At 34.8% G+C, this 14,177-nt stretch overlaps 1 protein-coding gene across 1 annotated transcript in view; it reads right to left on the reverse strand.

The window, feature by feature from the left end:
* Window positions 1-14,177, reverse strand: part of LOC124722506 (calcium-dependent secretion activator-like) — a 798,081-nt gene that overhangs the window by 298,621 nt on the left and 485,283 nt on the right. Inside the window, exon 15 of the mRNA XM_047247660.1 lies at window positions 12,236-12,348. Coding sequence (XP_047103616.1) covers window positions 12,236-12,348 — 113 coding nt within the window. The remainder of the gene's footprint in view (window positions 1-12,235; window positions 12,349-14,177) is intronic.

Below are 14,177 nucleotides of genomic sequence, written 5' to 3' on the forward strand. Positions count from 1 at the left end.
AGGTAGGTTAGGGGAAGGCAAACCTATGTTTGTAGCATTTGTAGACATAGAGAAACCTTTTGACAATCTTGACTAGAGTACTCTCTGTGAATTTCTGAAGTTAACAAGGGTAAAATGAAGGGAGTGAAAGGCTATTTACAAACTGTACAGAAACCAGATGTCAGTATAAGAGTTGAGGGGTATGAAAGGGAAGCAGTGTTCGAGAAGAGAGTCAGACAGGGTTGTAGCCTATATGCACTTTGTTCTACATTTGTAGGCATGCAGAAAGTGAAGCAATGAGTGGTATGAATAGCAAAATTTGTGATGTCACATGCATTATTCCACTCTCAGTTGCAACAGTGGTTGATGGAATTGATCAGAGTATGGAGACCTTACATACTACTGCAAAGTAGATCAGCTAAGTCAAGGGGAACATCTGAAACAATTCGCTGTTTAAAAATTGCTATTGTTGAATTTATGAAGGAAAAAGTAATGCAGGAATGAAAAATGGAACATCTAGAATTGACTGTTGACTTCACATTTTAAGTGCGCTTGACTGTACAATTACCACAGAAAGACATTTCAGGGAGCAAAATAACTTATTTCTGATCTGATGGGGACACACTTAACAAGATAATCACATTATAGAAGGGACACTTTCTGACAAGCACAGTCCAGTTCCTGAAGATTCCTGCTGTTAAAAGAAAGACAAGGTTTGAAGAATTCACTGTTTCATTGAGAGAATTACAGGGACACACTGTCAGTCTTACATCTGTTTCTGAGCAATTTATGAGACCATTTTCTGTTTCCGTTGAAAGCTCCCCTGTGCATGTGCTGATGTATCTAATTGACCTGCAAGGTAATCCCCATTTTAATCATAAATCCTTTTGTGTTAAAACTATCCAGGATGTCAGGGTTAACAGTGCTGATGCCACAATTCTTATGGACTCAAGGGAGTTGTGCTGACTGAAAAACACCAAACTGCAATACTAAATGAAATGTTATGCTGTACAGTGTTCTTCCATGAAGGAATCAGCAAAGCCAAGACATTCTGAGCTGTGGCCTGGACACCTGGTCTGCATGAAGTTGGGCACACTGTGACTGACCGTGCTTTCAATGTGCAGAAATGTAGCTTTGTGCACTTCACAATATGCAGGAAATCAGTATTCTGTAACTACAATATTGATGAGTGACAATGGGACTGAGTGTAAACTCATACAAATACATGGGTGGAAAAATTTGTATGGGTCTCGAATGGAATGCTCACATAGTTGCCACAACAGGTAAAAGCAGGTTAAGACTTTGATTCATTAACAGAATATTTGGAAAATGGAGTCAGCCTGCAAAGAAGACTGCTTAGGAAACTCTTGTGTGCCATGTCTTAATATATTGCTCTGGTGATTGGAATTTCTACCAGATAGGACAAACAGATGATACTGAACATATTCAAAGACATGTAACATGATTGGTTACAGGTTTTCTGACTCATGTAAGAATATCATGGAATTGCTGAAAATCTGATTTCACAGGTAACTTGACAATAGATACCAATAATCACATGAAACATTTCTTGTTTAGTTTTACGAACTAATATTGAGCAAATAATCTAGAAGCATACTTCAGCTCCTTCTGTATTTATCCAACAGAAAATGGAAGAATGAGCTTGGCCTAGTTACAGGGTGCACAAAGGATTTTAAGCATTCATTCTTCCATAGCCGATTCATGACAAGAATGGGAAGAAGTATTAAATTGTGTACAATTTTAAGTAGCCTGAACCATGAAATTCATATAAATTTGCAGTATATGTATGTAGATGTGAAGTTATTGTTTCAGGTATCAGGTATATGATCTAGTGTATTAACACAGGTGTTCATGCAATCTTTCTGCATGAGTTTTTGGTCTAAACAAGTGTCATATTCAAGATATACCCTAATGTTTTACTTACAACGAAAGTGCATATAGCTATTCTGATTCACCATCTTATATATAAAGTATAAAATTCCCTTTGCTTCACATTTCTCTTGACTTGTCTGCTTTTGATAAACACATTTGCCTCACTTTCAGTATTATGCTCATGACATACACATATTTTTTCAGTAAATATTTTTAGAACTTGTCCATTTTTCATTTATATCACTAATTAACTGAGCTGCTAGCTTCCAAAAAACTCAGACACTTTTGTTTTTTGTCATTGGTTAATTGAATCAGTTCAGCTTACAAGAAAAATATCACATCTAAGTTCTGTAAAATGTGATAATGGCTGGATCCATTATTAAACATTTTAAATGAATACTTGAGTTTGATTCACAGGATTAATGCAGAGTCTATCAAAAAGACCTTGAAATCATGCATAAAAGGCACTTTAAAGTTCAGTAGCATAATAAAAACATAGTCCCACCAAACTGAATATTCTCATCCTTACACAGAATACTGTTGTTGTTGTTGTTGTTGTTGTTGTTGTTGTGGTCTTCACTCCTGAGACTGGTTTGATGCAGCTCTCCATGCTACTCTATCCTGTGCAAGCTTCTTCATCTCCCAGTACTTACTGCAACTTAAATCCTTCTGAATCTGCTTAGTGTTTTCATCTCTTGGTCTCCCTCTATGATTTTTACCCTCCTCTTCTCCCCAATTCCATTCAATACCTCCTCATTAGTTATGTGATCTACCCATCTAATCTTCAGCATTCTTCTGTAGCACCACATTTCAAAAGCTTCTATTCTCTTCTTGTCTAAACTATTTTTCATCCATGTTTCACTTCCATACACGGCTACACTCCATACAAATACTTTAGGAAACGACTTCCTGACACTTAAATCTATACTTGATGTTAACAAATTTTTCTTCTTCAGAAACACTTTGCTTGCCATTGCCAGTCTACATTTTATATCCTCTCTACTTCAACCATCATCAGTTATTTTGCTCCCCAAATAGCAAAACCCATTTACTACTTTAAGCATCTCATTTCCTAATCTAATTCCCACAGCATCACCCGATTTAATTCGACTACATTCCATTATCCTCGTTTTGCTTTCGTTGATGTTCATCTTATATCCTCCTTTCAAGACACTGTCCCTGATCTTCCAGGTCCTTTTCTGTCTCTGACAGAATTACAATGTCAGTGGCTAACCTCAAAGTTTTTATTTATTCTTCATGGATTTTAATACCTACTCCGAATTTTTCTTTTGGTTCCTTTACTGCTTGCTCAATATACAGATTGAATAACATCTGGGAGAGGCTACAACCCTGTCTCACTCCCTTGCAAACCACTGCTTCCCTTTCATTCCCCTCGACTCTTATAACTGCCATCTGGTTTCTGTACAAAGTGTAAATTGGCTTTCGCTCCCTGTATTTTACCCCTGCCACCTTTATAATTTGAAAGAGAGTATTCCAGTTAACATTGTCAAAAGCTTTCTCTAAGTATAAAAATGCTAGAAACGTAGGTTTGCCTTTCCTTAATCTTTCTTCTAAAATAAGTCGTAAAGTCAGTATTGCCTCACGTGTTCCAATGCAGAATACTACTGACTACTAAAAACTTTCCAGAACTCCATGTGTTTCACTGCACAATGACCATAAAGAAAGCTTTCAGTTAATTATGTATACATAGTCACTGTTTAGGATAAAAAACTTCCAAATCCATAGAATTTTTTTATTTAATATGAAAAAGAACAAGATTAAGAATGAAGTAATGAATGAACTTCAACAGTTTTTCCTGGTTGCTGTTTTTATCCATTATTTTTCATTCTATGCTGCATTTAAAATTTTTGTATCATTATCTTTGCTGTATTGTTTCTCAGTTCATTATGAGGCGCTGTATTTTGGCGCTGACCTCCTGTTCTGGTGTTCTGTTCAATTTCTTGTACGTCAAAGGAACATCATATGATTACTACAATGTTATTACCCATTTCTCCTTATTCGCTGACATCCTGAACTCGCTACTTTCCAATGAATGTCCTTATCCAATAGTTTTTTTATTAACTAATATATTGATTACACAAGCCTACAAAAAGTTTTAATTACTTTTTCAATGGTAATATCTTCTTCTTGTGGTTTCTAGGCTCTGGATTTGCATACCTGACCCCATTTTTCTGTCATGCACAGTTTTGTCAAAATTATATCACTATAAATTGAAAATTGGTGAAGCAAATGTAATTAGAATGAAAAGTAATTAAAATTTCCAACATAACCAAAAGTTGTATTGGAGTATGAACATAAAAATTCCTCTTTATTATATAGGAACAAAGCCTCCTCTGACTTACATTTTCTTTCTCTCTTCTTTATAAAATGTATAACAGAAATTGTTCTGCAATGAACTGGCCAGTGTAAATCTTGGTAAAGAGACCAATGGTAGTCTGCCATTACACCGGATTCCAGAAAGTTTGATACTATCTTTCCATTATTTTGGTGTTTACCTTGTTACTCACTAACATTGCCCAAATCCTTAAAGGGAGAAAAATAAAATTGACTGTTTGAAAAGCGAATTGTGAGACTCATAAAAAAGCTGAATTTCTTTATCTTTTCTATCAATGTTCGCTAGAATAAAAATATAGTATTTGTTCCTTTGTTGCCTAAGAATTTACTAACTGCTTCCTTGATTGATACTGAACTCTGCCTGTCACATTCATGTTTCATTCAAAGTTGGAATTGTACATCATTGTTTTAAAAATACAGATTTGACAAACATGAATTGTTTTGATTTGGCTTCTGTTAGCTGAGAAACAATTACAGATGTATTTGGAATACTCTCCTTCCTTGGGTAAGGCATTCACAAACAATTTCATTAGGCCCAACTTCATTTGTTGAGGAAGGAACAGAATTTACTTTGGGTTCATGCAGTACATGAAAAAATGTAGTCCTTTCCAGTTTATTTTACTCAGAACTATAACTGGGCTTTTATAATGTTTCTTCATATGTTGAGGGAAGGAAAAATGTATTACCACTGTGCAACAAAGAATTATTTCAGAAGAATCTATAAAGTCTCTGCTACTTCTTGTTATATTCAATTGCATATTTGTTCATCAGAGCAAACTACCTGAGTATTGTGTGAAATCTCTGTCTTCTTTGAAGCATTGAAAAAACATCTGCCCTCATGTTTTGTACACATAAAATTTTGTTCTGTTGTTAATAAGTTCTTTTCATTCTGCTCAAGATCAAGTACTTCAACATTTTCATTCATTGGGCTTAAAAACCTAACTGAATTATTTGGCCAAGTTTGAGTAAAGAACTTTGTTTTAAACTGTCCTCTGATATTTCTAAAACAGAAACTAACAACATATGTAACAAATACTTTCAAGACAACTTTTACATCAACAACTAGCCATTATAATAAACACATGCAGTAAACAGTAGCAAAAATTAGCTTATATTGGAACTAAAATAACAGTTTCAGATAAATAAGGAAACCCAAACAGCCTGTCACAGTGGTTGTGATATGCACTAACAGTGCAACCACAGATGTCAAAATTTCAACTTCATGTTATTAATAGAAATAGTAAATGAAGTATGTATCATAAGAATTTCTAAAATAGGTCCATTTTTTAATTAATGAGTGTTAATTTTAAAAACAGAGTGGGTGATATGACTTTTTATTATCATACTATGTTTCAAAACACTAAAAACCACAGTTGCACACAATTTTCATTGACAATGATTTCTCACTATTAGCTTTTATTATTTTTAACATTCCTTCCTATTTGCTCCAAACTGCCATTCTAGAGATTTAGATACTTCTGTTGTTATTATGATGTCTCTTTTCACACATTTTGTGCTTTTATTATATCAGAATATTATTATCCTTTCATAACTTTAATCTCAGGTCTATTTTCCAGGCTGAAGTTAATCTAAAACTCCTCCCACTTATTCTCCTTAACAATAATATCCTATACTTCTAGTTTAATTCTAAATGTGCTTCCACCAGAAACCTACAATTCTCTCCTGCAAACATAGCCTGAACAATTTCTTAAAAATTTCTTAAATATGAGCACCATCTATAAAACCTAATATTACCAAGAATCATAAGGTTCAGGAAAATTATAGTGTCCTACATTGCTTTTCAAATGTTCTTTCCACTTTTAAAGACAGAATAAATGGAATTGACAGTAAAGCATTATAGGCCGTGAGACCCCCATCTAGTGTTGTTCAACCAACTGGTGCAACCCGTCTAGTTAGGAAATTTGCAAGTCTTTGTGATAAAGATGATATGAAATGATTAGGACAATGGAAACACCAAGTGACCCAGTAACAAATATTTCTGGCATAGTCCAAAAATGAACCCATAGCTCCACAATGTAGAGGAAGCAATGTGAACATCTAGACCAAGCATTGCAGTTTTTGCTAAAGATTATTTTAGCAAAGTCCTGACAAACTATATTTAATTTAATCTGAAGCTAGTTTTTCGTTTTTGTTGCCATTTGCTGAGTATAATTATTTTCTGACCATGTTTTTGGTTTTTATGTGGCTTGTGATTAATTTTTTGGGTCATTTTCTTTATAGATATAGTTCTATTGGACACATAGTATCTAATTAAGAATAGAAATTAAACATATAAGTAGTTTTCCTGAAGCACAGAGACACATTGGTTCAAAAAATGGGTGAAATGGCCCTGAGCACTATGGGACTAAACTTCTGAAGTCATCAGTCCCCTAGAACTTAGAGCTACTTAAACCTAACTAACATAAGGACATCACACACATCCATGCCTGAGGCAGGATTCGAACCTGTGACCGTAGTGGTCACACGGTTCCAGACTGTAGCGTCTAGAACTGCTTGGCCACTATGGCTGGGCGACACATAGGTTACTGACTGTCATTCATGCATTCAGATTTTCAGATAAGGATGTGGAAGGCAATTCTCCTTCCACTATATACTGCTTTCTACAGAGATTATTCATTGTTATCTGGCATAACAGTTATATACCAACAAAATAAATGGGTCTAAATCACAATAGCATAGAGATTTATAGCTGGATAACATATTTAATAAGCAATTTTGCTGAATACATGATGACTGCAACACTAATTTTGCCCATTGGTGCACCCACAGTGTCAGGTAGGAAAATCAGGAACCATCTGCTTTAAGGTTGTGACCCTCCAATCCTTTGTAAGACTCAGTGCCCCCTATCAACCTGCATCCACTCCTGTCAATATAACCACTCACCCCACTTACATTACACTCCAGGTACAATGCAGTCAGCAGGGTCAATGAAACCACGCAGGTGTGTATGTATGCATATGCTGTATGCATAAGTGTTTTCTGTAATACTTAACAGTACAGAAATACATCACCCAAAAGCTTAGCAATGTTTCAGTCTCATTTATATGACCATCAAGCACTCAATGCCTCAACTACACAGTGAGTTGTTACTTCAAATTAAACTGATTATCTAGACTTGAAAATTAAAAATTCATGTCAATAGTAATGTAAGAAGAAACTCCCATTGTAAACTGGGCTCCATTCTTACAGCATGAAAATTATTGTTTTCTCTGTTTATTAGAAATATTAAGCAAAAAGCATTGTAGATATGCAACAGCTACTTAATACAACTAAGAGATCAGCTGATTTGCCTCATGTAGGAAATGTTCTGCTGATTTCTTTATACTCATTTTATAATTTTTTTATTAAGGAGATTATAGCACTTTAATTGTCAACAAAATATATAGAGGCAGTTTAGCGCAGCTACTAATTACTTCTTGCAAATAATACACTGAAAAGCCAGAGACAGGTACTGGTGGAAGCAAAGCTGAGAGGACAGGTCATGAGTCACGCTTGTGTAACTTGCTCAGTTGAGCACTTGCCCACAAAAGGCAAAGATCCTAGGTTTGAGCCCCAATTCAACACATAAATTTAACCTGCCAAGAAGTTTCAACTCATTTAAGTGTTCCACACACTTGAAGGTTCTGCCTTAAGATACGATCTACATAAAATATAGTATGAACAGAATAAAGAACCAATGAAACAACTAGTCAGTAAGTGAAAAGCAATTGTAGGAGCTACTTCATACCTACATTTGTCAAACTGTAAGGATAATATGGGTGAAATAAAACTTTCAATGTTGTATTCTTTTAGAACTTGCAAAAATACAAAGGAGTTACAGGTTGTTTGGGTCCTCACTCCACAATAGATCAAATATTGTATGTTTATGTAATTTTCTCTCCCTTTCTGAAAGGAATAGTTTTGTTTTGCACCTAACTGTGAGAAATGAAACAGCAGTTATATGATCACTTACACCATTCTGCTTAATGCACGGTCACTGATCGAAGTAGAGAAAGATAAAGTTAGTGTGAATCATTAGCTCATGAGTGACATACTGTTGGTGCTGTACTTTCTTTGTGGTCTAAAAGTGATTCATTATCTTAGACAACAAAATGAAGGTGGAATATATTGGCTCATGATCATTTAAAACCTTATGTGCTGTCAAAAATCCAGCAAGAACTATATAATCTGTATGATGATAGCATTTTGCACTCTTTACTCTCAAAAAATCATTTACTGTCTATATTTTTCTTTGGCTTGAAGACAAATTATTTAAGTAGGAATGCTTCTCCCTTGTAGTGAATATAAAAATTATATTTTTCGTCTGATAGGAAGCCTTCTAAAGATGTGCTGCAATCTCACTACAAAAACTGTATCATATTGTGCAGTATCCACATTAATTCAACCAAAATCGCCCTGCATTGGATTTCTGCTGCCTGCAATTTCACTACCAAGGAAAGCATTCTCAGTGATGAATCTGATAACAAGATGCAAAAGCTGGGTTTCAGGCCATCAGTTATTGCCGAAAGTAAAGGGACAATGGAATTACTGAAGAAAATATTCTATAAAATTATAGCATTAAAATAGTTTTGTATGAGACTGGACACATTTTTTCTGTCAGCTAAGAGTAGTTATCCCTAAAAAAAATAAAAATAAATAAAAATGAAGGGAGAACTTTTGTACAATGACGTTGGATCTACTTTGATGTTTTCCATGTACAGCTGTGTACTTGGTGACATGAGTAACACTTTACAGGACCATCATCAAAGCAAATAGTTTACAAACTGTAACCAACTTATGAAGCTGAAAATCTGTTTGGACCAGTGCTCATTACAATAGTTAACACACACCATTGACCAGTAGATCATTTTATAACCAATTATGACCTCATTATTTCAGCAGACAGTATAAATGATCACCACTCAGATCATTTAGATCACACTTAAGTGCGATAACTAAATAGAAAATCCAAAGAAAGAAAAATGTAAGAACAAAAGAGAATACTTTCTGCAGACAGTGTTAATATATTTTGATATAGTTTAAATCAAGATACCAGGAATCTGTAATTACTATCTTTCTTTTCAACTATAAATTAAATGTGTTCTTAGAAGTTGTGGTCAAGCACATAAACAGTGCCACATCATTAAAAAAGATAACATCTTTAAAAATCAGTATCTCAAAGTGTAACCTATGCTGCTAGATGTTAAAACAAAAGAACTGAATGAAAAATTGAAAACATTTGTATCCTGCACATACCTCCTAACTTTGAAGTTGGAAATTTTGCTAACCAGTAAACATAATTGTCTCTTTGTGTTATATTACTAGCCATCAAACTAAAAAGTGAATTACTAAGGAAAATAACCAGGCCAAGAATAACTGAAATATTAAATGAAAGATGGTATTAATTAGCAATAGAGAGTCAGATGTTGCCATGGCAGTATGGGACGAGATGTGCTTTATCTACTTTGGAGCTTCAGCTATCCTGGTTTTCCAAGTTGCCATGAGCTTAACTTTCTTTGTCAGTGTGGTTTCTACTAACATCAGTAGTAATATCATTAGGGATAAAGTAGTTAATCTGTGAACAGGGTGTCAGCTCCTGTAAATATTTTCTATAAGTTTTGTAAAATTTTCAGCATCTACTACAAGGAAATTATTATATTTTGTTTTATTTTCCATTTCCTGTAGTACTTCGTGCAGTGATAGCAAACTTTTGCTGCATATCTAGGAAAAACAACTCTGTTGTAATATTTATATGCTATTTATGTTCAGTGAGTTGTCATTTACAAAACATGGAATATGTACCAAATAACTGCAGAGTTATTCCAGTTCAATTGCACAAAAAAGACATGAGAACATACTTTTAAAAAGCTGTTATCAACACTAGAAGAGCATTCCTTGCTGGACTAGCATCCTGGCAGAAAAGATATCACAGAGAAACCATTGAGATATAGCTTAGGAGATTGCATCCAGAAGTAATCATTTATTCTGTATAATGGTGGGTGCTGTTTTAAATTTCATAGCAAATTAAAAGTGTGTGCTCAACTGTGTATTGAACCTGGAACCTAGTCATTTATGATTAATACTTTAACCAATTGAAATACTCAGCCATAACTCACAAACTGTCCTTGTGGATTTACTTCTCTTGGTACATCAGCCTTACTTTCCAAGTTTCACAGACATTCTCTGGCATTTATTGCTGGACTAGCAGTTTTGGGAAGAAGAATATTCCAGAGAAATAGATTAGCCATAACCTAGAGTAGTGTTTTCAAAATAAGTCATTCACTCTCCAGTGGTGCGTGTGCATTGTTTTCTAATTTCCATGAAGAATGCTCTTACCATCTGAGCTAGTCAAAACAGTGCAGATTCTGGTACAGAGTGAAAGATTCATTTAGGAAAGAATGCTCTAAGGCATGGTTAAGCACCTGCTACACAGTACTGTTTCTTCCAGGAGTGCTATCACAGCACAGTGAGCAGGAGACCTTCTGTGAAGTTTGGAAAAAGTGCAAGAGAGGTACTCACAGAAATAAAACTGCGATGAGTGGTCATGAGCTGTAACCAGACAACAGAAACATTGTTCACAAATGGTAAGGTTCAAAGATCAATTCCCAGTATAGCACATAATTTTAACCTGTCAACGAGTTCCAAAGAAGGAATATCTGCAATTATAAGTTCAGCACCTGAAAGAACCTGAACACCTCAAGGAAGTATATACACTAAAATTCTTTCATGCCAAATTTGTACCCTCATTTTTAGTTTTTAAATGTATTAATAATAAAATGTAATTCCATAGACGCAGACATAATTTGATGTTTTCTACATTTAGCCTGATGTACACACATATCTATATTACTGACACACTGTATCCAAAATTAGACTTCACTAATACATATTTCAGATACATTTAGTTTGATTAATTTTTGTGACCATTCATTGAACATTAGTATTCCTTTGAGAAATATTTGTCACAACTTTTCACTGATGTCACAAACTTCAGGATACAACCTATATATAAAAATTCCCCTGCTTCTCCTACTGTAAACTGCATATTTTAAATAATGGAAGAGTTAAATTTAGCAACTTGCCATATAGTCAGGGACTGTGCAGCTGATTGGCTCATAAAAACACTGAAAAAGTAGATCGGCTATCTGATGATGTCATTCGTCAGCTTAACTAGTACAGAGTGCACTTATCCTAATTAAACATGCATGTGACTTTCCAGGCTAATTACATTGTACAAAAGTTGAGCTGTAGTGTTGGTACAATGTAACCAGCCTCAATTAAGTAACTCCTCTAGAGTTTGTGTGTGTACATGTATTCTGTATAGTTAGCTCCAAAGAAGGACAATATTTAAAATCCTAGGAACATTTTAAGCCTCATACATATGCCTATTGAGCACTCACTGTCTCAGCTATACAATGAGGTGTTACTTTTATTCCCTCTATTATTTATATTTCACTTAGAACTTTCTATTCCCGTACATACACCAATTATGTAAAAACTATACAGTTGTATAACACCAGAAATTAAATATGTACTGGTAAATCAACACTTCATTGAAAACATTTTATAAACTATTCCTTTTAATAGAAAATAATCTATTTGAAATGGCTAAATGTGCTTATGTAAAAATTCACAAAAAAGTGTATTTACCATAGTGCAACCATAAATACATGAAACATTCCGCCACACAGAAGCACCCATGCACACACATACACATCAAATAAGCATTGAAATGATCTTGCAAACAATAATTTTATTTGTAAATTATCTCTTTAATTCTCAGACAGATTTAATATCTATGTCATATAAGAACATTCAGTTCATAATAGCAAAGAGTTAAGATGAGAAGCCAACTTTACATACCTGTCCAAACTGATGTAAAGACCAAGGAGAACAAACTACTGAAAAATGTTACTATACTATATGGTAATGTAGTGGCTACATATTAGTGTAGTTACTTTTAATGTCTATGACCATGACTGCACATAAACATTAAATGTAGCCATACCTCTGCATAATGCTCTTCATTTTGTTGGAGGAGGTCAACACATAATTCAGCAAGATGAATGAGATCTTCTAATTTTTTTCCAGGGGATACCACAATCTCACCACTTAAATCATCTGTAATTATAGAAAAAGCTCATGATACAACCTCAATTTCTGGTATATTAATTTAATCATCTGTTGCTTTTCCTTCTGACATAAAACAATATATGTTTGTGTAACTAAGTATTATCAAGAGGTCAGTATGGTCAGTGATCAACACAAGCATCATAATTAGTGATCTGAAAACAACTTTTTGTTACAAATGTGTATTCAGCAACACAATAAAATCTTTAGAAAGTGCTGTTTTCTGGGTATAAGGCTACATGCTAATGTACATTTCTGTGCCTTGTGTTTCATCTACTAATGCTGGAGTCATCCTGAAAGGCTATAAAGCCATGTTTAGCTATTTTTAGATCTAAACAAGCTGATCTTGCAGAGTAATGTATACATAGGTTGGAAATTGTTGGGTTGCAACATCATACAACTACAGACAAAGAGTACAGAACTGGTGACATTATTATGCTGCCTTTCACTGCACCATTGTCTGCATATTAAGTCTCCTGGTAGAGTCTACTTGCAAAAATAATTGGGAAATGAATTCATTGCAACATGGGACTTGTATATCCAATTTCCAAGATTTCCAAATCTTTCATTATTCACCTTTTAGTATACAGGGTGGTCCATTGATCGTGACCGGGCCAAATATCTCATGAAATAAGCATCAAATGAAAAAACTAAAAAGAAAGAAACTTGTCCAGCGGTTTTTTAAATAGGAACCCCAATTTTTTATTACATATTCGTGTAGTACTTAAATAAATATGAATGTTTTAGTTGGACCACTTTTTTCGCTTTGTGATAGATGGCGCTGTACTAGTCACAAACATATGGCTCACAATTTTAGATGAACAGTTGGTAACAGGAAGGTTTTTTAAATTAAAATACAGAACATAGGTATGTTTGAACATTTTATTTCGGTTGTTCCAATGTGATACATATATCTCTGTGAACTTATCATTTCTGAGAACACATGCTGTTACAGCGTGATTACCTGTAAATACCACATTACTGCAGTAAATGTTCAAAATTATGTCCATCAACCTCAATGCATTTGGCAATACGTGTAACGACATTCCTCTCAACAGCAAGTAGTTCGTCTTCCGTAATGTTCGCACATACATTGACAATGCACTGATGCATGTTGTTAGTCGTTGTCAGTGGATCACAATAGCAAATATCCTTCAACTTTCCTCACAGAAAGAAATACAGGGACATCAGTTCCGGTGAACATGTGGGCCATGTGCTTCGACGACCAATCCACCTATCATGAAATATGCTATTCAATACCTCTTCAACCGCACATGAGCTATGTGCTGGACATCAATCATATTGGAAGTACATCACCATTCAGTCATGCAGTGAAACATCTTGTAGTAACATTGGTGGAACATTATGTAGGAAATCAGCATACATAGCACCATTTGCATTGCCATCGATAAAGTGGGGGCCAATTATCCTTCCTCCCATAATGCTGCACCATACATTAACCCACCAAGGTCGCTGATGTTCCACTTGTTGCAGCCATCATGCATTTTCCATTGCCCAATAGTGCATACTATGTTGGTTTACGTTACCGCTGTTGGTGAATGACGCTTCATTGCTAAATCAACACGTGCAAAAAATCTGTCATCGTCCCATAATTTCTCTTGTGCCGAGTGGCAGAACTGTACATGATGTTCAAAGTTGTTGCCATGTAATTCCTGGTGCATAGAAATATGGTATGGGTGCAATTGACATTGATGTAGCATTCTCACCACCGACGTTTTTGAGATTCCCGATTCTCGCGCAGTTTATCTTCTACTGATGTGTGGATCAGCCGCAACAGCAGCTAAAACACCTACTTGGGC

Source organism: Schistocerca piceifrons, chromosome X (assembly GCF_021461385.2).
Source record: "Schistocerca piceifrons isolate TAMUIC-IGC-003096 chromosome X, iqSchPice1.1, whole genome shotgun sequence".
Lineage (NCBI taxonomy): Eukaryota > Metazoa > Arthropoda > Insecta > Orthoptera > Acrididae > Schistocerca > Schistocerca piceifrons.